The 25,061-nt window shown below is 34.5% G+C and overlaps 1 protein-coding gene across 1 annotated transcript in view; it reads right to left on the bottom strand.

Annotated features, from left to right (window-relative positions):
• Positions 1-25,061, bottom strand: part of prex1 (phosphatidylinositol-3,4,5-trisphosphate-dependent Rac exchange factor 1) — a 96,238-nt gene that overhangs the window by 26,216 nt on the left and 44,961 nt on the right. The window contains exons 10-21 of the mRNA XM_073818975.1: positions 22,917-23,064; positions 15,748-15,848; positions 14,682-14,785; positions 14,157-14,206; positions 12,737-12,812; positions 12,465-12,537; positions 10,613-10,755; positions 8,335-8,427; positions 3,106-3,254; positions 2,649-2,734; positions 588-727; positions 321-429 (exon numbers count right to left, since the gene is read on the bottom strand). Of these exons, the coding sequence (XP_073675076.1) occupies positions 321-429; positions 588-727; positions 2,649-2,734; positions 3,106-3,254; positions 8,335-8,427; positions 10,613-10,755; positions 12,465-12,537; positions 12,737-12,812; positions 14,157-14,206; positions 14,682-14,785; positions 15,748-15,848; positions 22,917-23,064 (1,272 nt within the window). The remainder of the gene's footprint in view (positions 1-320; positions 430-587; positions 728-2,648; positions 2,735-3,105; positions 3,255-8,334; positions 8,428-10,612; positions 10,756-12,464; positions 12,538-12,736; positions 12,813-14,156; positions 14,207-14,681; positions 14,786-15,747; positions 15,849-22,916; positions 23,065-25,061) is intronic.

The following is a 25,061-nucleotide window of genomic DNA, read 5'->3' as shown; positions in this document are numbered from 1 at the left end:
CAGGGTCACAAATAGTTACATAACAGTGATTCGTTTGAAAAGAAAACACTAATAGTCAAGTCAAGTTAAGCTGTTTGTAATTTATTTGATTTCCTCCAAGAGGTCAGCGACGTCCAGCAATGGTCAAAATTCTTAGCACAAGTTTACCACGCATGAACTTTGGTTCATAGCTGAGGACAAAAGTTGTGTGTATGGCACTGTATCCACAGTTCCCATGACTTTTGTATTCATAATAGTTTCCGTTAACGACCATAAGTTTTTTTTGGGTACACCTGTCACACTGAGTCATTTGCCAAAACACACACACACACACACACTACCTGTTCCATTAGTGCAGCCGTCCTCTGAATCTGAGCCATTCTCACACCCCCTGAAAGACATCTGCTCTTCCACATCCTCATACACACGGTACGCCCACTGACCACAGCTCTGCGCCACAAAAAAAAAACAATAATCACAAAGGGAGGAAACAGGTAGTGTATAGAGTGTCAGAAGCAAATAACCTCTGGGATCACTATATATGGGCCACAGAATCTATAAAAAAACACATAATGCAGTGTTAAACACAATGCAGTGTTGATTCTCACAGTGTCTTGCTGCTCCAGGACAGGCTGATGGCCACTGAAGTGCTCCAGGACTTCCTGGTAACTGCTCTGGTTCATGTTGTTGCCGTTGACTTTGAGCACACACTGACCAGGCTGAAGACCCGCTGCTGCTGCCTCAGAGCCTGTATACACATAAAAATTATTCCTATAATGTACAACGATCTTAACCAAACTAATGAAAGATGTCAAATGGATGATTCTGAAGTTAAAAGGCTGTGTATTTTACATGTAGGCAAATCCAAACCAGTCTAGACACTTTCTTACCCAAATGTGTATGATGTAATGTTAGCGTTGACTACGCATCATTTTGTATTTGTATTTGAACAACCTATGTGCATGTTGTACTTAAATGCATTTGAAATGTTTTGGGAGTTTTTGAGTGATTTTCTTGTTCATACAAATATGTACTATACTCTTTCCATCTACATTATCTTCCATTAGTGGACTTTGATGGGAGCCAAAGTGTTGAAGGTGCAAATTGCAGTTTCAATGCAGCTTCAAAGGGCTCTACACAATCCCAGCTGAGGAATAAGGGTCTTGTCTCGTAAAACAACTGGTTATTAAAAAAAAAATACAAAATTATGTAGTTTTTAACCACAAATGCTTGTCTTGCACTAACCTGACCTCAAACATTACGTAGTTACGTTGGAAATGTCATGTGTGACGTAGGTGGAAGTACCATCCAAGTGTTTACAAAGCGAATGTGCAAAGAAAGTCAAACGCGCTTTACCAAATAAAGAAAAACAACAATGTTGGATGTTTTTGAAGGAGTAGGAGGAAATGAAACTGAGTTTTTTCTATCCTACCTGTTTGAACCGGATAAAAAACTAACTGGACGTGACCTTTCCAACGTGATTACGAAGCTATACTAGTGCAAGATACAAAATTGTTTAATTTTTTTTTAGAAAAGGACCAATTGTTGGCTAGATAAGACCTTTACTCCTCTGCTGGGATCGTGTAGAGCCATTTGAAGCTGTATTGAATCTGCTATTTGGACCTTCAACCAATTGGCTCCCATTGAAGTCCACTATATAAAGAAAAATCCTGGATTTTTTTTTATCAAAAACCTTAATTTCTTTTCAGCTGAAAAAAGAAAGACATGAACATTTTGGATGACACAGGGTGAATACATTTTCAGGAAATTTTTATTCTGGAAGCGAACTTATACTTTTATGGAATCTTTCCATTTCACAAAAGGTTCTTCACAGTGGAACAAGGTACTACAGATTATTCAAATGTTTATCAAACTTTTCTAGCCTACCTTTTTGAACTGGATGAAAAACTAACTGGACGTGACCTTTGTAACGTGATTATGAAGTCAGACTAGTGCAAGAGCGTATCTTTTTATATGTTCTCTCAGGGACCTGTCCTAATATTTCAGCTCAATGAAACAAGACAGATCATAAATTTATGTTCATAATGATAGAAAAAAATCTTGAGTGGAGCTGTTTGATGTAGAGCTTTTCGATTTGACATTCCAACAAGTTACAGCAACGAAAAAATTTATGTGACTAAAAGAACTTATGATTATTGTGTATTAACAGGACAATTTCACATATTCTTACCTCTGCTTTGAATAGACTACTTATTCTGGAATTTACACCCCCTGCATTCAGGGGCACTTGAAGTGATGAAAGCTCCCATAATGACACATCATAAATCTCTACTTTTGTCTAAGTGCCTTGAAGATGAGCTAACGGCGTTGACTTCAAAAAGCTCCTAGAGTGCGCTTTTTAAATCCAGAAACGTGTGCAGGGATCCTGAGTTTGGGTTCAAATGCTGAAGAGCTCCAGATGTTGATCACATGACCATAGCAGCCTGGTGTTGCGAATTTGGTTTATTTAAAAGCTTTTTATAGTACACTAACATCTGCCTAGCAGGTTAGACAGAGGGAATGCAAAGCATTCCTCGATTAAGAATAACGTGTGAATTTTTATAGCAAGAAACAGAATGTCTCTGGGTTTTGAGGCCATAATCACTTTGCATATAAATGTGACATGATTTGCATGTGTGTTTTGATCATCACAAACAATGAAAACTCACCTTTCTTCACTGCATGAACGTAAGGTGGACAAGAACCGCAGAGAACAAACGGAAGAGTGCCGTGAACATCTGGGATCTTCACAATCCTAACATATACGCAAACAAAGACATAAGTCAAGCACATAAGATAAGCTCTTTTATCCTATCTACAGGTACTTAAGCAACATGACATGAAGCAAGAGTCTTTTTGTACTGGATGTATTCTGTGTTACTTAGCAGTCTTTTTTTCAAGAACATCATTGTTTGGGGCACATAAAAGTGCCTGAGGAGCAAGAAGTGCCGGCACATTTAAACATTAATGAACACTCTTTTGAAAACAACAGTGTTTTGCAGTGTGCTGCTCTCCTGCATGTAACTCTAACACCAGTAGTATCCGTTTACACTATACCCAGCTACATTTAACACGTCTGTGTGTCTGTGTGCAAGTATCTGATTTCTGCCGTGAACGTGAACTCACTCTTTGTTCTTGGTGGCCACCAGCAGTCTGAGTGAGCGGCGTATACAGAAGGACTGGTTGATCATGGTCTCCACCTCAGAAAAGGGCCTTAGGAACACCAGGTCCTCATTAATAGAGTAGATCTTTCTACCCGGCTGTAGGCCCGCCATCTGCACCAAAGAAAAACATGAAAACAGGAAATAAATTCCAAGAATAAAAAACACCATAATAAATACCAAGAATCCAACTGACAAGCAAACAAAACAAGGGGAAAATAAATTAGGGTGTCACTCATAACAGTTTTCTTTGATGTGAATTAGGAATGGAAGAGAGACAAATGGAGAGAAAGAGAGATGAGTGATATGTTAATGAGGATTAAAGGATTGGCAGACAGAAATGAGAGAACCTCACACCTTTATGGCAAATGAGCTTTGTATAGCTTAAACCTTTATTAGCTATAATAAGCACTTTAAGGTAACCAAGCAATTCATTTGAAGGTGCAATTAAAAATGTGCGATTGCAAGGAAGAAAGGAAGCAGAAAGGACAGAATGGAGGAATGAACACACTAATGAAAGGCAGGAAGCCAGAAAGGAAATGGATAAAAGAAGAAAAAAACAAGAGAGACAGGAAAGTAGAAGAAAGAAAACAAAAGAAGGGATGAATGAAGGTAGGAAGGAGGGAGAAAGGAAGGAAAAGAAAAGAAGGGAGGAAGGAAGAAGACCGAATGGAAGAAGGAATGAACAAATTAATGTCAGGCAGGATAAAAGAAAGAAAACAAGTGAGGACAGGAGAACATGAAGGAGGGAAGTACAAATGAATGAAAGTTGGGAAGAAAAAGGAAAGAGGAAAATGTGGACAAAATAAAGAAAGAAACGAGGAAGAACGAAGAACAAAGTACAATAAAGGGAAGAGAACAGGGAAGGGAAAAGAAGGAAGAAAGAAAGGATAGAAGGGAAGAAGAAATTAACAAATTCATGAAAAGCAGGACAGAAGAAGAAAAAAAAAGTGAAAAGAGGAAACAGAAGGAGGGAATGAAGGAAGGAAGGAAGGGAGGAAGGGAGGTAGGAAGGAAAGTACAAACTAATGAAAGTTAGGAAGAAAAAGGAAAGAAAGGGAAGAGGAAAATTAAAGAATAAAGGCATTAAAGAAAAGAAGAAAGAAAAAAGTGAGGAAAGGAGAAAACAGAACAAACTACTGAAAGTTAGGGAAAAAATGAGAGAAAAAAAGGGAAGAATAAAAAAGAAAAAAGAAGAAAGGCAGAATGAAAAAGGGCATGAAAGAAAAAAGGAAGGGGTAAGATATGAAAAAAGTAGGGAGGAAGAAAATGTTGAAAGAAGAATTGAACAAACTAATGAAAGACAGGATGCCAAAAAGGAAAAAGGATAAACAATAATAAGGAAGAACGGAAGTACAAGAAAGGGAAGGGAAAAGGATGAAGAAAGAAAGGATGGAATAGAAGAAGGAATGAACAAATTAATAAAAAGCAGGATAGAAGAAAGAAAATAAGTGAGGAAAGAGGAAAGGGAAGGAGAGAAGAAAGGAAGGAAGGAAAGTACAAAGAAAGAAAGAAAGGAAAAAAAGGAAGAGGAAAAGAGGGCATGAAAGAGGTGAAGAAAATGAAAGGAAGAAAGCTGGAAAGTAGGAATGAAAAATTGATGAATACAGGATAGAAGAAAGAAAAGAACTGAGGAAAGGAAGAAAGAAGAAGGAAAGAAAGAAAGAAAGAAAGAAAGAAAGAAAGAAAGAAAGAAAGAAAGAAAGAAAGAAAGAAAGAAAGAAAGAAAGAAAGAAAAATAAAAGGAAGAGAAAAAGAGGGCACGAAAGAGGTGAAGAAAAAGAAAGGAAGAAAGTTGGAAAGAAGGAATGAAAAATTGATGAATACAGGATAGAAGAAAAGAACTGAGGAAAGGAAGAAAGAGAAGAAGGAAAGAAAGAAAGAAAGAAAGAAAGAAAGAAAGAAAGAAAGAAAGAAAGAAAGAAAGAAAGAAAAATAAAAGGAAGAGGAAAAGAGGGCATGAAAGAGGTGAAGAAAAAGAAAGGAAGAAAGTTGGAAAGAAGGAATGAAAAATTGATGAATACAGGATAGAAGAAAAGAACTGAGTAAAGGAAGAAAGAGAAGAAGTAAGGAAAGAAAGAAAGAAAGAAAGAAAGAAAGAAAGAAAGAAAGAAAGAAAGAAAGAAAGAAAGAAAGAAAAATAAAAGGAAGAGGAAAAGAGGGCATGAAAGAGGTGAAGAAAAAGAAAGGAAGAAAGCTGGAAAGAAGGAATGAAAAATTTAATACAGGATAAAACTAAAAAAAAAAGAACTGAGAAAAAGAAAAGGAAGAGGAAAAGAGGGCATGAAAGGAGTGAAGAAAAGAAAGAAAAGGTTGATAGGAATAAAAAATTTATGAAAAGCAGGATAGAAAAAAGAAAGAAAGAAAGAAGGAAATAAACAAACAAACAAAGACAGAAGGTAGGAAGGAAGGAAGGAAGGAAGCAAGAAAGATGTAAAGAGGGCATGAAAGGGGTAAAAAAAGAAAGGAAGAAAGGTGGAATGTAGGAATGAAAATGAATGAAATGAAAAGCAGGATAGAACAAAGGGAAGTAGGGAAGAAAGGGATTGAAGGAGGGAAAGTACAAAGAAATAAAGAAAAAGAAAGAAAGAAAGAAAGAAAGAAAAAGAAAGAAAGAAAGAAAGAAAGAAAGAAAGAAAGAAAGAATGTAAGCCTAAAACTCTTGTAAGCTATGAGAAACAGAAAAAGGGGATGAAAAAACAAGAATGAAGAAAAGTTTTGAGAAAAGAGAATGGAAAAAAAGTGTGAGGACTCTGTGGAGAATATGATGGGACATGCTTAATTGCTTCTTCCTGATCTCCAGAGAGCAGAGCTGTGAAGACAGAGGGAGTGGAATGAATTAAGCAAGCGTGTCCTAGAGCCGACGCGTGATCTGAGCGGCCCGTGACATAAGTGTCAGAACATACAGCACTTCCACTCATTCACTGCATTAATCACCATTACAATCACACTCTCATCTTCTGCACATGCTCCTGTGAGCAGCAGTGTGACACTTTAATACGGACAAAATGTCTCGTACCAAGCACAGTGGGGATACAATTAGTGGTGGTTTAGATCCTAACCATAATTATCTACCAATCCTCCATAAATATCTAGCAGAGCTGTAGAGAGCATGAACACAAATAACCCTGCGCACTGAAAATAACGCATCAGTTGAAGAGGTCCTCCTTCAAATGACAGATAATGATCAGGGTTTATTTCCCAAAGGCAGATTTATCAGATTAAATCCACACTACACATTCAACAAAAGACCAGGGAAACAATCAGGGTTTGTTAAGATGCAAAAAGAGTCCTTGAGAGATCAAGCTATCAAGAAGAGTTTAAGAAAGGTGAACACATTATAAGACAACCCCACACACCGGATAAAAATAAATGGATCAGATTGTATTACAGAGTTTGGCACACTTTCCACTATATTTATATATGTAAAACCATGTGGACCATAAATAAGTCAGATAGATAAGAACATTTATACACATGAAGAGTATAAAATTATGTTGCATAAAGATAATGTCCTGTTAAGCACTTAGAACACAGACTCAGTTTCATAAATAATCAACATTTTTCCTTTCACAAAGCCATTCAAATAAAATAGGCATTATTTATTCCAAAAATCGAAAGGAAAATATAAAAATTTTACTTTGCATAAAAAATATATCTGACCATTTTGGACAGTTTGGGGTCAGAAACATAAATAAACCAGTCAAAAGTTTTTGAACAGTAAGACATTTAATTTTTTTTTTTTTTTAAAGAAGTCTCTTCTGCTTACCAAGCCTGCATTTATTTGATCCAAAGTACAGCAAAAACTATTTAAAATAATTGTTTTATATTTGAATATATTTTAAAATGTAATTTATTCCTGTGATTTTAAAGCTAAATTTTTAGCATCATTACTCCAGTCACATGATCCTTCAGAAATTATTCTTATAATTTTATTTGCTGCTCATGTAACATGTATTATTATTATTAAGTTAAAAACAGCTGAGTATAATTTTTTTCAGGTTTCTTTGATGAGTAGAAAGTTCAAGCATTTTTAGAAATAGAAATCTTGTATAACTTAATACGTCTTTTGATCATAACGATCATCTTTCAAAAAAAAAAAAAAAGACTCAAGGCTTTTGAATCGTATAATCTTTGGATCTTTCCACTCATCAAAGAATCCTGAAAAAATGTACTCACTGTTTTAAATATTGATAATAATAATAATAATAATAATAATAATAATGTTGAACAGCAAATCAGCATATTAGAATGATTTCTGAAGGATCATGTGACTTAAGACTGGAGTAATGATGCTGGAAATGTAGCTTTGATCACAGGAATAAATTACATTTTAAAATATATTCAAACCAAAAAACAGTTATTTTAAATGGTAAAAATATTTCAAAACTTTACTGTTTTTGTTGTACTTTGGATAAAAAAAATACAGGCTTGGTGAGCAGAAGAGACTTCTTTAAAAAGCATTAAAAATCTTACTGTTCAAAAACTTTTGACTGGTAGTGTACTTTCATAAACTGATTGGATAAAGCTGACATTAAAGACATTTAAAATCCTACAAAAGACTTCAAATAAATGCTTTTCTTTAAAAAAAAACATGATTTGTTTTTCCAGCAAAAATATCTCAAAATTCTTAAATCAAGAAGGATTGAAATAATCTGCCAATGGGATAAGAAAAATAATCTTGTTTTCTGTTTAAAATAAGATTTTTTTGCTTACCCCATTGGCAGATTATGTTACTTGTTCTAAGCAAAAACTCACTTAATTTTGACTTGTTTTGTTATGAAAACAAGAAAATAATTTTTACTTGTCTAGCATATCCTTCTTGATTTAAGAATTTTTTTTAATATTTTGGCTGGAAACATGACAAAAAAATCTTTTTTTTGCAGTGAATATAGTATTGCTTTAATGAACCAGTGCTAAATGTGACTTGTGATGAAACAGGGAAACATGTGAAAACAGTTGTTTAGGTTTTGTTAGTCCCTATTGAAGGCTGCCAGCTCTCATATATGGATATAATTTGGTTGGAAACACCTTATAAAAAGAAAACACAGCTTACTAGGGAAAATCCCAAATGTGGCAGACTGTGGAACTCAAGCCAACCATTGGCATGCATTCTGGATATGCTCAGTCACTGATATTTTTTCTATAGAGCAGAAAATGTGGAGAACTAGGATGCGGTTCCCCAAACTCATACCTCTGCATATGAGCCCCTGGTCACACTCTTCACTATGATGGCCTTGTTCTTCTCTTCAATCTCAAACCCATAGTCTTCCTCTTCAGGATGTATCTGCACACAGACAGGAGAAACACTATATCAGCACAAAGGTCAGTAAAATTAATGATGATGGTTGCATCTCAAAATAAATGCAGGACGGAACAAAGAAGAATGTGTTACTTTCAGGACTCGGTGCCACACAGAGAGCCGCAGCGTTTGTGCAAATGTGTGAACAAGCTACGCATCCTTTACTCCAAAAGCTGTTTGAGGTGTTAAGTCTGTTTTTCTAAAAATAACAATAATCAGCTCATATGTGCCCCATCAGCATGTTAATAGGTCAGCTCAGGTGCTAAAGGCGTTATCATGGATGAAAGTCACACTTGGCTTTGAGTCATCATATACAAGGATACACACTAATGCTCAGTTTTCCCACAGCTACACATGGGATGGGCTTTTTTGTGCTTTTATTATCTAAGAGCTAAAGCGGAACATGTTTACCAGCCTTGTAAATGTCTGCCTTTGTTTTATTTCTAGCCATCAACTCCTATTTTCTCTGAAAATTAGCAGTGGTGTGAGGTCCTGACGTCTGAGAGGACAGACTAAGGAGGGTAAATCGAGAAGCTCTTAGCATCTGAACAGAGAGCAAAGAGTGCACGGTTTTCATGCGTTTGATGATCTGGGGGAGGAATCTGTCAGTCTATAAGGATGAAAGAGTAGTTTTGTAAAGGTCAGGATAATTACTGATGGACAAGGAGGGTCTTAATTGGCACGGAGGAGAAAAATCTATGCTTGGCTGATGGTTGTGCTTGAGTGTATGTAGTAGCATGATGTGTGCATTTAAATATAGGGCTGTGTATTGTTAATGTGTTACTTTCAGTATAAAATTAGTATATTTGCTGTTTTCTCATATGTTAGTATTACTGATATTGGGGCAAACTGCCCACTGTTCTTCAGAAAAATCTATCAGGTGCCACAAATTCTTTGGTTTTTCAGCATTTTTGTGTATTTGAACCCTTTCCATCAATGATTTTGATTTTCAGATCAGTCTTTTCACACTGAGGACAACTGAGGGACTCATATGCAACTATTTTAGAAGGTTCAAACACTCACTGATGCCTCAGAAGGAAACAATGCATTAAGAGCCTGAACTTGAAGGTCAGGGTAAATTTCACTAATTTTGTCTTCTGGGAAACATGTAAGTATCTTCTGTAGCTTCTGAAAGGCAGTACTAAATAAAAAAAAATGATATTTAGGCAAAATAAGAAAAATGTACACATCTTCATTATGTTCAAAAGTTTTCACACCCGCCTCTTAATGCATAATTTTTTTCCTTCTGGAGCATCAGTGAGCATTTAAACCTTCTGTTATAGTTGCATATGAGTCCCTCAGTTGTTCTCAGTGTGAATAGATGGATCTTGAAACCATACAGTCATTGTTGGAAAGGGTTCAAATACATAAAAATGCTGAAAAGCCAAAGAATTTGTGGGACCTGAAAGACTTTTCTGAAGAACAGCGGGCAGTTTAACTTTTCAGGACAAACAAGGGACTCATGAACAACTATCACTAAACAACAGCTGTGGATCATTCAGGTAACAACACAGTATTAAGAAACAAGTGTATGTAAACTTTTGAACAGGGTCATTTTGTAAATTCAACTATTATTATCTCTCGTGGAAAAAATGTAAATTTATTTGATGTGAAATAGCTTATTTAGGTCAGAACTAAATAAAAAAATAATGCATTTTTTATGATCCCTCTTATTTTGGTTAAATAATTAACATTTTGCAGATTCTGCAAGGTGTATGTAAACTTTTTACCTCAACTTCAGTTGCGATATTGTCAACGCAGGGTCAGCAAGCTGTCAGATTTCTTTTAAAATGCCTTAATTTGTGTTCCGAAGATGAACAAAGGTCTTACAAGTTTGGAACGACATGTGGGTGAGTAATTAATTACAGAATTTTCATTTTTGGTGAACTATCAGTGGTTTTCAACCATGAATTGTCCAAACAAACTGATTTACAAGAATGAATCAAACTACTCAAAGCTACATTTGAGAAAATGATAAGAAGGAACCTTTGATTATTTCAATGCCTTAGTTCACTTGGGCTATAACGCTACGCTTGTGTTATTACAAAAGCTACAGCAAAAAAAGTTCAGCTACTGAAAAATGTGGTTAAGTTAGTGGCATTGCTAGTTATCCCTCAACAATGCTCTCCACGAGGGAGAAACCCCTGCGGTGTGTGTCTGTGTAACTCACCACTAAGGATTTGGCAAGGATGTTTTCAATGAGTTTGAAGTCACTGCGAAGCTGTTTACTCTTGGAGCTCGTACCCTCCGTCTCCTCATCGGCATAGAAGCGAAAAAACTGTGACTCGTCCTTAAATTCGCTTTTCTCCAGAACTGAAAGGGAAAGTTAGAATTGAATTGAACTGAGATTGAATTACAAAACACACTTTTATAAACAAGTAAAACAAAACACTTGTAACTCAGCGCTGATCATATCGGCTGATGACAAAACGTTTTGACAGTGTGAAATGGGCCGATTGCATCACCCTTCAGTTCCGTCAAAACAGCTCATGATGTCTGTGGGACTGATGTTTGGGCAAATCTGAGGTGAAGGATGATGGCAGAGGATTTAATAGGAGATCTGGCACGTGTAAGTGTGCTGTTTTTCCTTCACAGGAAGACGGTGACAGTGAGAACATGTGTGTTTTCAGGAACTTTGTAGGGACAGGCCGTTCTGTCTGTGAATTCCAAGCAAAATATTGTTCTGGATTGTTTTGGAAGTTGAGATGTGACATGGCTGCAAAACACTTCTATAACTCTTGAGAGGAGGCTTGTGTCTATGAGCATGTGTATCCCATCAGAAAATGTTCTTTCCCATTATTGTGGCTATTTCTGTTCCATTAGAGGGTCCAGATGTTATTGCAACAGATGTTTACATCTAAAACAGTCATCTCTTTTCATTTTACTCTCTGTGTCTTTTGTACAAACAAACTAGACTTCTGGCAGACACATTCAGAGTGTCATGTTAAAAACCATGCCAAAACTGTAAAACACTGTACTGTGAAACTGTGCTGCACTTAAAGCACTGATTAATAAATTTAGAGAGAAAAATGATATACAAAATATAACACAAGGCTGCTAAATGAGCATTACAAAACAGATAGTTCTGGCACTTGATTATGACTGGCTGAGTTGCCTTTGAAACTGTAAAATACTATACAAACATATACTTTTGACCTTGCTACATCAGTACTACTTTACTGCATCTATATGTTGCTTGACAACCATTCTGCTAAACATCGCTGAAGAACTATATTCCTACATCAGAAGAATTATTGTTATCAATAAATTTTTGTTGCAGTGTTTATTTTATGATACTTTGCCAGATATATGTAGTAGCTGTTATATCAAAGCAATAAGCCTTTGAAGCCATGGTTTACAGCGATTTTAGAACAGTTAACATTACTATCTATAAAGAGGGGCCACTTAGTGGTTTAAAATTACTGTAAACCACGGGTTTTTGGGGCTTGTTGCTTTTTTTAAAAACACTACACAGCTATAAGATTAATTAATGTTGCATTATAATTCCAAGACTGCTCTAGGGCTGCCATAAGTCAAAACCCTTTCACTCTCTCTCAAACAAACACTGCCACACTTCAAAGCTTTGCTCTGGACACCACATGTGTTGCAATGATAAACAGAAAAGGCCACGAAATGGCAAAATCTGTTTAGTTTATTTAAAGACGACACGTGTTTCATCTTTGACATACTTCTTGCATTTACATCTGATGCTACTGGAAGGGCAGAAACTGTACAACTGACCTTTAAAGCCGCAATGCAAGTAGTGATTTTTTTTTTATATCCTGAGTGAAATGGATTAACAAAAAGAAAAATGTAGGGCAGGGACTTGGTCCAATCCAGCATTTGTTGAATGGATGCATTGTTAAAAAAGTCCATGTGACATCAGTGGTTCAATCACCATTTTATGAAAATAAATTATGAATGTTACGAGAATACTTTTATACAATAACTGATCCAAAACCTCATCATGGTTTCATACAAATACTGTCAAGTACAGTTAATACGTGGACATAGAGACTGACCGTGGTGCATGAAGCCAGCATTGCAGAGTCCAACACCAAGGGTAACTGCATCTTCACGGGTTGTGCTGTCACCCTGAATAAGAAAAATCATGTTAAATGACTTCTGTGTTTGAAAGAAATTACATATTGAAGCAACTTTGTGAATATTAGACTGTAAATAAGTCTAGCTGTAAATAAGAGCTGAAAGATGAACAGAAAGTGAAAGAAAGTGTTTGTGTGTGAATGTTTACACAATAAAGTGGTGTGTAAATGTGTGTCCATCCTCACATTACCTGTGACACAAGCCATTCCACCAGTTTGCTAGCTGGTATGACAGATTTGAAGGTTTTCAAATGATGATCTCTGTCTCTGTTTATAAAAAAAAAGGTTGAAAAGGTTCACAACTGTCCAGAACTTAACATAAACAACATCAGACTACAAGAGACACAAAAGAACAGGGCCTTTCTAAGAAGATAAACCACTGGAGAAACCCAGATTAGGCCTTTTACTTCTAATATGTGACCCTGGACCACAAAACTAGTTATAAGGGTCATTTTTTTAAATGAGTTTTATACATTATCTGGAAGCTGATAAATAAGCTTTTCATTGATGTATTGTTTGTTAGGATAGGACAATATTTGGCCAAGATACAACAAAAAATCTAGAATCAGAGGATGCAACAAATCAAAATATTAAGAAAATCTCCTTTAAAGTTGTCCAAATGAAGTTCTTAGCAATGCATGTTACTAATCAAAAATTAAGCTCTGATATATTTACAAAATATGTTAATGGAACATGATCTTTACTTAATTTCCTAATGATTTTTAGCATAAAAGAAAATCTGATAGTTTTGACCCATACAATGTATTTTTGGCTATTGCTGCAAATATACCCGTGCTACTCAAGACTGGTTTTGTGGTCCAGGGTCACATTTGATTGATATAATGACAATGGAAATGTCTTGGACTGTCAAAATTCAATGATTGTGTTGAAGCAGGTATTGAACGATTTAGCGGCAAAGGGTTGTGGGTTTAAGCCTAGCTAATGCAGATCAATGATCTGGAAATATCTTCTATCAACAGAGATCTTTTATTACCACTAAGTCCCAGATTGCTCCAGGGTGGTCTGTCCTTGCAATTAGTGTAGTGTAATTAGTGACCTGGACTGTAAGTCGCTTAAAGAGATAAAAAGCATCTGCTAAAGGGCAAGTAACTAACACGTTGTGGTAATTTGTGAATCTGAGATCAGACTTGGACCCAACAGCAGTTCAGTGCCCTCTCCTCGCTCATTATGTGAGATATCAAAGGTGATTGGTGACAGAAAAGCAATACGACCCTGCAGTCCTCAGGCACACACACACACACACACACACACACACACACACACACACGTCTGTCAAGTGCAGCTGGCCAAGGTGAATCCATAAAGTACACACAAACACGTCTCATCTTCTACGACAGTTTAAATTTAACAGTTGTTTTTTAAAAACCAATTGTATCTGGAGTCAAAAGATGTTTGGCTTTAAACTGGATTTAATTATAAAAGCGACAATAAATAAATGGTATGCTACTGCCCATGTGCAAGAAAAGGGTGTTGACAAAACATTGCCTGAAACTTGAATACAAATCAAAATAGCACTTTAATGACGGTGTGAATTAAGTAATGGTTTTGTCTGTTGAGTGCGAAGTATGTCATAGAACATGTGTCACTTACTTGATAACAGGTGTGAAGAGACTGTGGAGACGACAGTAGAGTCTCACTCCCTGTCGGACACACAAACACTCATATAAAGCATTTGCACCAACAGCTGCATCTCTTTATGCATTTCCTTTCCTCTCGAAATCACTTCTTGATTGATTTGTTGACAACAATTGTTAAGTGGACCATTTTGTAGTCCTTATTTATCGAGATGGATCATATACATTCAAGATTCTGTAAACTGACTAGTTAAAACTGACCAAAACCTAGAGAGCTGGCTACACAAACCATTTTTCAAATATTAGTACAAACAGTGCATGAGAAACTGGACTCTCAGTTGATTCCAATAGAGTTTTATGTATTTTAATGACACTTTTCAGTGTGTTAATCTTATTTTTAATATCATTTCTCTCATCTCGTCCACCATTGGATTGATTTGTTTGCTGAGCTCATTGCAAAAAAGGATAGTTACCTCATCTCATGTATCATTTGTACATGAGCTATCATTTTAGCAAATGAAATACGTTTTGGGGCAAATACCTTTGAGATGATGTCTTCCATTTCACTCCTGGCCTTATAAGTGCCGTCATCATACCGAAAGCGATACAACACCTGCTCGTTCTTGAATTGATGTTTATCTGACACTACGGTGGAAAACACAAACATAGAAACAGTTAAATGACTTGCCAGGACCATGAGCTGGAATTGAGCTCGTGATGCATTTGTTTCTCTCACTTTTCTGCTCACGAACTCTGATAAACACGTATGTATGATTAATTGAAAGTGTGTGAGTGCCATGGCTTCACAAAAGCCTTTTTGACCTCTCCTTGAATGCTGCCACCATATTATTGATCGACCGCCTGAGCCCTTATACTTGAATTTATCACTCCAATCCCTTCTGGTGTTTGTCAGTTTTCACTGTTACAATCCCCAGGCTGTAAAATAGTGGTATGATGCTCCCCAAATCTCAGGCAAACACCACACCTCTTGAATTATTCAGAAGAATGCTGTTCTCTAGCAGCATTTTATGTCATGTTACTATCCAGACTGCCGATCATCTGTAGGGGATCTCAGTGAGTGCTGGCCAACAAGAATATGTGCCAGATTTGTAGAGTGTAAATCTGTCAAATGGTGATTTTTAACAGTCCAACATTTGTATAAACAGTTAACGGATTGTTTCATTTGGCAAGACTGTATCAAAAAAACAGAACACAGACAGCAGTTGCATTTGGTGATGAAACCAAGCAATGCTCAAAACATGATGAAATATATTGGAGGTGGGGGAGGTTTAAAGAAAAAGCACTGGGAGAGAAAAAGAATATTAGAGTTGTACTTACAAATAATAATGGTACAGTGATGGGTCACAATGGTTGGCTACTCAAACATTAACCTAGTTTATGTATAAATTTAGCTATTAATATAGGGGGTTTCAATATGCTAAAAGATGTTCATCGAACCCACCAATTGGTGGATTTTGAAAATGTAGGATTTGCACATGCTAAGATCCTACATAGTACCTAAAGTAATTCGAAATTATACTTCTGTAATACCATGGTCTATGCCCAACAATTCAAGGTATCTTCTCCTCTCAAGAATCTTCTCTTACCATGATGGATGATGCCGTTCTCCAGGAGAGCTTGACCCAGGTTGATTCCCTCCTCGGCCTTGCTGATCTCTCCACTCTCCAAGAGCCATGAGACGAACTCACTGAGGACACACAGAGACAACAGCTGTGTCAGTCTGCACATAACACAATGCTGCACGCATGATAAAGAAGGGATTTATGAGCCACTAGTCAAAGGTACTTGGGAACTTGGATTCACTCAATCCTCCAGAGTGACTGGTCAAGACTGGTAAAAAGTTCAACAAGAGCACAAATCAAGATGATATCAAGATGCATTCCATTCTCTAAAGGACTTCAAAGGTCAAAAATCACAAGTGGGGCTCACATATTGCTTTAGTTTTAAAAAAGGTTTCAGGAAATATATAGGAAATATATTAGTTTTAAAAAAAGTTTCAGGAAATATATATATATGTTTATTTTTTTTTTTGTGTGTTTTATGTTGTTTTTTATGTTTTATAAAAATATACATAACCAAATTTAATATGTGTTTTGTTTATATCCAGTATCTAATTATATCTTAATTTTGTATTGTTTATATCTTATAATATAATTTGTATAGATATGTACAGTTTGGTGTCAGTAAAGGTTATTGTCTGAAAAAGAAATTCTGTTCTGTATGGATACATTAAATTGATTAAAAAAATATTTCAGATAAATTTAGTTTTTTGGAATTTTCTACACAGTCACGTTTCCACAAAAATATTAAGCAGCACAACTGTTTATAAAAGAGAATAATACTAAATGCATCTTATTACTGTAATTTCTTATTCATTTCTGAAGACTGGAGTATTGGCTACTGGAAATTCAGCTTTTTATGTTTTTAAAAGACACCTCTTCTGCTCACCAAGCCTGCATTTATTTGATCCACAGCAAAGTACAGCAAAAACAGTAAAAAAGTAAAATATTTGTACTATTTAAAAGAACTGTTTTCTATTTGAATATATTTTATAATGTAATTTATTTCTGTGATTTCAAAGCTGAATTTTAGCATCATTACTCCAGTCACAAGATTCTTCAGAAATCATTCTAATATTCTGATTTATTTCTGAACATTATTCTGAACATTTTTTATTATGTTGAAAACAGCAGACTAGAAATTTTTCTGATTTCTTTGATGAATAGAAAATTCAGAAAAAAACATTTATCTGAAATAGAAATCTTTTGTAAAATGATAATGTATATCATAATTTTTGATCAATTTAAACACACACTGAATCCAAGATTTATAATGGTATAGTGTATAATGTTACAAAAGCTTTTTATTTCAGATAAATACTGATTTTTGGATCTTTCTATTAATCAAAGAATTTTAAAAAAAGGTACTCAACTGTTTTAAATATTGATAATAATAATAAATGTTTCTTAAACAGCAAATAAGCATATTAGCATGATTTCTGAAGGAAAATGTGACACTGAAGACTGGAGTAATGATGCCGAAAATTTAGCTTTGATCACTGGAATAATGTACATTTGACAATATATTCAAAAAGAAAACAGTTATTTTAAATAGTAAAAATATTTTACAATATCACTGCTTTTGCTGTATTTTGAATCAAATAAATGCTGGCTTGTTGAGCAGAAGAGACTTAAAAATATTACTGTTAAAAAAACTTTTGCCTGGTAGTGTAAATAGTAGGCTGACAATACATCAATTATGTACAATGCCGGCATGTTATTGGCCGAACTACTTTTCGATCATTATCTTCAGCTAGTATGAAAACAGTAAAATTATTATTTTAGGCAATACAGAAATCCTGGCTAGGACATGTACAGGAAAAAGAGGACGTATGGCCACCCTAGACTTGTATATGTGACTAGCTATTCTGATCAACCGCCAAAATAAATTTCCAAGAAGAATAATTAAATTATAAACAGATACTGATGAGGGTTGGTGGGGAAGAAATTGAGCAAATGCATGTGTGAGGTGGTTTAGTGGTGAATCTAACACTGTGTGTGATTGCATGTGTGACTTCATGCCTGAAATGTGCATGACTGCTGCGTGAGAAGCTGTGAATCCCATTAGATTCAGGGACAGAAATAAGCAATGTGTAAACAGTTATGACGCCTTAAAGGAAATGTGAGAAGGGTGTGTGTGTGTGTGTGTGTGTGTGCGTGTGTGTGTGTGTGTGTCCTTGAAATGTTGAACGACAGCAGTGAGGGGAGAGGGGTCGGATGAAAGGATGGGTTAACAGATGGAGCAGGAGGAGAAGAGAAGATGCGGTTGCCAAAGGCGCCCCTCATCCACCAAGTACAGTAAGACGACCAGATTCTCCATTCAAGCCTCACCTGACTATACAACTCATCTGCCCTCTACATCTCCTCCAAATCAGCTGACGACATGCACAACTTAATGAACTCTTTTAAAATGCTTAACCTTGATAAATCTCTACCCTTCATCATCAAACACTTGACAGCGATAACACTAGTCTATGCAACTCAACACTACTAACAACAACAAATACAGTTGAAGTTTAAAGTTTACATGCACCTTGAAGAATTTGCAAAGTGTTAATTATTTTACCAAAATATGAGGGATCATACAAATGCATGTTATTTTTTATTTAGTGCTGACCTGAATAAGATATTTCACATAAAAGATGTTTACATATAGTCTACAAGAGAAAATAATAGCTGAAATTATAAAAATTATGCTGTTCAAAAGTTTACATACACTTGATTCTCAATACTCTGTTGTTACCTGAATGATCCACAGCTGTTTTTGTTTGTTCTGTTTAGTGATAGCTGTTCATGAGTCCCTTGTTTGTCCTGAACAGTTAAACTGACCGCTGTTCTTTAGAAAAGTCCTTCAGGTCCCAGATTCTTTGTTTTTTAGCCTTTTAGTGTATTTGAACCTTTTTCAACAATGACTAGATGAATTTAAGATCCATCTTTTCACACTGAGGACAACTGAGGGACTCAAATGCAACTATTACAGAAGGTTCAAACATTCATTGATGCTTCAGACGGAAAAACAATGCATTAAGAGCCAGGGGTGTAAACTTTTGAACAGAATGTGCAAATTTTTCTTATTTTGCTTAAATATCATGTTTTTTCATTTAGTACTGCCCTTCAGGAGCTACAGAAGATACTTCTTTATTCTGTTCAAAACTTTAAACCATCTGGAGCATCAGTGAACATTTGAACCTTCTGTAATAGTTGCATAAGAGTCCCTCAGTTGTCCTCAGTGCGAAAAGATGGATCTCAAAATCAAACATTCATTGTTAGAAGGGTTCAAATACACAAAAATGCTGAAGAACCAAAGAATTTGTAGGACCTTAAGGATTTTTTCTGAAGAACAGCAGGCAGTTTTACTGTTTAAGAACTATCACAAAAGAAAAAAACACAGATGTGGATTCAGGTAACAACAAAGTATTAAGAATCAAGTGTATGTAAACTTTTGACCGGGGTTATTTTTATGAACTTATTTTTATGAAAAATGACATGAATTTTAGATTATACATAGCAAATCTTTTTAGACAAAAAGCCTAGTAATGGGAAGAGGGAAAGGAAGAGGAAATGCATATGACCATTTGATTTACAGAATAAAATTGACTGCTGCGCATATGGTTCCAGAGATAAAAGCAAAAATATATGTGTATATGTGAACAGCGGATGTGATTTGAGACCACTGTGTCAAGTTTGTTGTCCCTGCTAGGACAATCTCCGAATCACAAACAGTTTCTAAGAAAAATATTGCTACCACAAAAGAAGAGAACTAACAACAAACTACAAATGCATTCAAGTGGCTGCACTGACTACTAATAAAAAAACTGTTATTGTTCAGATCAATAAAAGGATAGTAATCACATAATCAAGTCCTTTGCACAAAACACAAACAATAAATGTTTATGATGTGGGTTATGTGGAGATCTTATGGACTGCTTACAAAGCCTTTATGTGCAGCTCTGCAGAGGAAGTTCACAGAGGAGAGGGCAGTCAGGCCCATGAAAGAGAGCAGTGAAATGAAACAGACAGTGAGTCTGCTGTGATTACATAAGTCTTTAATTCAGATTGGCAGGAAAGGGAAGGGGTGGAGGTGGGCGTCCCTGGGGTGAATAAATTAGTGTTTATGTAACTCATTAATATTCTCTACAGCTAACGCACAGAGAGCCCTCTCACATACCGTAGATGTCTGTGGGAGAATTTCTTGAGCTTTCAATGTATGTACGTATGTGTGAATGGGAAAGACAATGATATAATGAGATGTTAGTTTACCAAATACAAGTGAAGCTCAATTAGCACAGCAAATAATTTTGACTTGTCTTTCAGTTTGTAAAAAAAAAAAAATTAAACCGTAAAAATGTAAACCATAAAACCTGTATAAAAAAGCACTAATTCTTTCATAGAAAATATGTGTCATTTGAACTGAAAAAATAATTCTTTAGCAGTGGAACTGCTGTTCTAAATGGATGAACTTTTAGTTATGTGTTACCAATGTTTTTTCTGTGGGTGGATTTTTCACTCATCATTCACCTTCATCTAAACAGCCCTTTTTATATCCTTTCAAGTAGTATGAAAATATGCTATGACTTATATGGTCATAACATGAGTTGAATAACTGGATAACTCTGCATGGACAAGGTTAGTGGACAATTTTATCGTAGCAGTCTCATAAATGCAACTTTTTGTTTGTTTTTGCAAACTGAGAGACAAGTCAAAATGATTTTCTGTGAATCCAGACAGCAGATGCTTTCAATAGAGCGTAAGATGTACTGAACCAGAAACATTCCTTTAATGCTTTGGCCATTTGAAGCGTTTCAGCATGCCAATAAAGCTGTAGGTTATTGCAGCAAGGTTATAAAATAAAAGATAAAATACAAAAATAAACTTAACTAAAATAAAATAAAATAAAATAAAATAAACAAGAAAATACAATGAAAATAAAATAAAATAAATACAATAAAAATAAAATATAAGATAATAAAATAACTATAAAAATTAAAATAAATGAATTAAATTACAAATAAAATAGAAATAAAAGATACAACACTAAAATAAAAAATAATAAAATAAAATAAAGATAAAAAAATACTATACAAATAAAATATAAGATGAATAAAAAATAAAATAAAATAAAATGAAATAAAAAAACTAAAATAAAATACTGTAAAAAGACAAAGAAACAATAGAAATAAAATAATTTAAAAAATACCATATAAATAAAATAACTAAAAAAATGCAACAGAATAATAAAATCATAAAATAAAAATATAAAAAAATAAAAATAAGAAAAACAATACAAATAAAATTTATAAAATACAATAAAAATAAAATAAGATAAATAAAATAAAATGAAATAAATGCAATAGAAATAAAACACTATAAAATAAATAAATAAAATAGAATAGAAATAAAAAATACAATAAACATAAAAAAATTAATAAAATAAACAAATAAAAATAAAATAAAATAGACAATAAAAATAAAATAAAAAAATATATGAAAAAACAATAAAAATGAAATAAAATAATGAACAAATAAAATAAAAAATACAACCAAAAATATAAAATTAAATTAAAATAAATACAATACTAAAATAAAATAAAAATAATTAATGTAAAATATGAAATATGAATAAAACAAAAATAAAATAAGATAATAAAATAAAATAAAAAATACAACATAAATAAAAATAAAATAAATAAAAAATAAATGGAATTAAAAGTACAATAAAAATAAATAAAATAATTTACTTCAAATATAGTTTTTAAGATTTAACAAAATCTCATCATATTTTGAAGTAAATTCTTCAAAATAAACACAATAGAAAAAATAAACAGTGGTTCAAAGCAAGACTAAGAAATCACCAGAGATGAGAGCCTGAGTCTGAACAGTAGCAGAGCGTTTGTCCATATTAACAGCTGAACTGCTCGGCTGTTCCTGGAAGGAGTGGGATTGCGTTCTATTCTGAGACGGATGCACAAGCCAGCGAACAACAGAGCCAATCACAGCTGCTTTCACCTGGACCACCGAGGCTGAAACGCACAAATAATTGTGTTCTGAGGGAGCAGTGCGAACTTCATCCAGTCAGGTGTTGACAGCAGAACAACAGCACAGCTGAGGCCGTGAGGCCAGCGACAGTTCGCTTTCAAGCCACTTCAGCGGAAGTGCTACTTCAACTGTATTCCAACTACAGTCAAGCTAGCCTTCAAAAAAACAGCTACTGTACACTACAAGAAGAGTAGCTACAATAGAGCCATTCACAGGGGGGCTACTTTCAAATCAAATAGTACACCATTGTTAGTAAACTAGCACAAAACCTGTCAAATTATCAGATCATTTCAAATTAAATACTAGAACACTAGATCTATAATTGAGTTGGATAAACGATACAGCGGCATCTAACTACAAAATAATATTAAAAAATGTGAATGAATGAGTCTGGAAATGAGCTAGAATTCCCAGCTGTGAGAACAGTTTAGAATAGTGTTTATTTTCATTATCTGAAAAAAAAAAGCTGCTCCCAACACTAGACCCTGCAGATTTATGAATCAATTTAATGAGGCTCATATCTGAACTTGTGAATTTTTGCGGCCATTTAAACTAGATTGCATCAGTATAATAGCTTTAAATGGACCACAGTGTTTTTTCCTTATCTAGAAGTGCAGTGTATAAAGGGAATTTTAATTGGTGTGAGGAATCTCTCCTCTCAACTCCCAAACACACACACACACACACACACACACACAAACTGTATTTGGAAGTTTAACGGCGTACATAGCACTCATTGTTCATTCATGGTGTTGAAAGACTGGGCGAGCGAGCGACAGAAAGAAAGAGAGAGGGAAAAATGAAGAGAGATATACAGAGAGAAAAAGAGAGAGAGACTGAATGCAGATTTCTCTCTAATGAAGGCTTTTTTGCTGGGAATGTCTGTGTCCAATGGGGTGCTTGGCAGTGAGCTTGGGAAAGCATTTACAAGCGCTAAGTGAGTGTGTATGTGTGTGTGTGCGCGTGCATTTTCATTCATGCGGGGGCCTCTTGGATTAGGATGACTTGCAAGATATTCAGGAGACAGTCAGACGGTGTAAAAGCAGCCGGAGGGAAGGTGCCACACTCAGCACGGAGCGGGCCAATCACTGGCATGGGAACTGACCAGTCATATGGTGAACCCCTCGGTAAACGAGAATTACATAACGCTCAAAACTTACTTTCCCAAGAAGCACTTGGGTACATTGGTGAGTTTCCTGCGACGGTCTTTGATGAGGTGGCGGCTCTTGGTCATCATCATATGGTAGAGCTTCTCTCCTTTCTCTGCGATCATGACGTAGGCGTCACGCTCCATCCCAAGCTTTAAACCTGACAATCAATATGAGAAAAAAAAAAGAGTCACTAATAAAATAATAACACTAATAAAAGTGGAAAAATCTTTTCTTAAAATAATAATTTAAATGTTTTAAGAACAACATTTCAAGTTTGGGATCAAGCAAGATTTTTGATGTTTTTAATGGAGTCTCTTATGCACATCAAGGCTGTTTTTATTTGATTAAAAATACAAAAAAAAAGTAATATTCTGAAATATTATTTCTAATATTGGTTTCCTATTTTAATATACTTTAAAAAATAATAATTATTCATACTTTATTTTGAAGCACTGCATTTTCATCACCCATTACTTCACTCTTCAGTGTCACATGATCATTTAGAAATCATAATAATATGCAGATTTATTATCAATTGTTGTAAACAGTTGTGTTGCTTAATTTCTTAAAAAAAAGAAAGAAAGATAAAATGTATTAATCACAAACTTTTAAATAGTAGTGTATATTTCAAGACAAATTTTCTATTTTGAATAAATGTTGTTCTTTTTAACATTTTATTCATCAAAGAACCCTGAAAAATGTATCACAGGCCCCCAAAAATATTAAGCACAACTGTTTTCAACATTGATTATAAATCAGCATACTAGAATGATTTCTGAAAGAACATGTAACACTGAAGACTGGAGTAATGATGCTGAAAACTCAGCTCTGCTTCACAGGAATAAATGATAGTTTAAAATATAATAAAACAGAAAACAGCTATTTTAAATAATATCATTTCACAATATTATTATTTTTTACTATAGTTTAAATTAAATAAATGCGCAAAAGTTAATTCATGAAAAAATAAAACTAACCAATCTCAAATTTTTGAACAGGTGTGTATTTTACAAAGATCAGCAAATCTCAATATAAAATATATATAAAAGTAAACTGTTATTTTAAATTGCAATATTTCACAAAATTACAGTTTTTTTCTGTATTTTTGATTAGATACAGCTTTGGTAAGCATGAAAAAAACGTATATATAAATTATAAATATATATAAAAATATGTTTTTTAAAACATTCAGAAGCAATAACATCAGTATTTTATCTAAAAAAAAAAATAAAATCGAGGAGCAATAACAACAATGAAACACAAGCAAACTGTTTATTTAACTATTTAATAAAATTGATTAAATAATTTAATTTAATTGTATAACTGTATTTTGGTGAAAAATACAGACAAAAAATATTTAAGAGCAACAACAAAGGGCCTTATTTACACAATTGTTCAATTATAAAATTTTGTAAAATCATTCTGAATGTTGTCATGCTGTTAATTCTTTTTTTTTGGTTTGTTTATTAAGAATTTACAAATGATTTTGTAAAGAATTATTTCAGGAATAAATTTTTTTTATGAGCTCTTTGTGAGTTTGCAGGTGGTGAAAATAAAATCTTATGCATGCAACAATGAGCACGCTTAGTCCAGAAGACAGAATTACGTGTATCTGATTTAAAGAAGCATTCAGTAGACTGATCAGTGAATGGGTACTTTGATGCCATACACCGCAGCACCGCTTTAAGTAGAATGCACATTTTTTTCTTGTTTGGAGTGTTCGGTGAGTTCAGTCACGAAATATACGTCATTAAACCCGACCAATCAGGTCGTGAAATTATCACTATGCCTTTAGGTTCTGAATCTTTAGGTTCGCTGTCAAAAAATGCCAGTGTGAACGCTAAGTGGACCAGGAAAAAATGTATCATTTTTCTTTTCGCTCCGGACCAAATGAACCAAACAAACCGAACAATAGGTGTGAACACACCCTTACTAGCTGTTCCTCTAAATCAGTGTGGGTGTTGCTGTGTCAGTTAATGTTTAGGTGAGGCTGAGAGGAAACACTGGTTTAACTGATTTTATTCTAAGACATGGGTTTGCGTTGTGTTTGTGGGTTCACAAATGCACATGCTATCTGCCATTTGAGGAATTTCGATGGGTGAAGGGCTGACTCACAACAATGGTGAGGGACACACCATACACAAAATAAAACCT

The sequence above is a fragment of the Garra rufa genome, chromosome 15 (genome assembly GCF_049309525.1).
Source record: "Garra rufa chromosome 15, GarRuf1.0, whole genome shotgun sequence".
NCBI lineage: Eukaryota > Metazoa > Chordata > Actinopteri > Cypriniformes > Cyprinidae > Garra > Garra rufa.
This window is presented reverse-complemented; position numbering and strand designations above follow the sequence as displayed.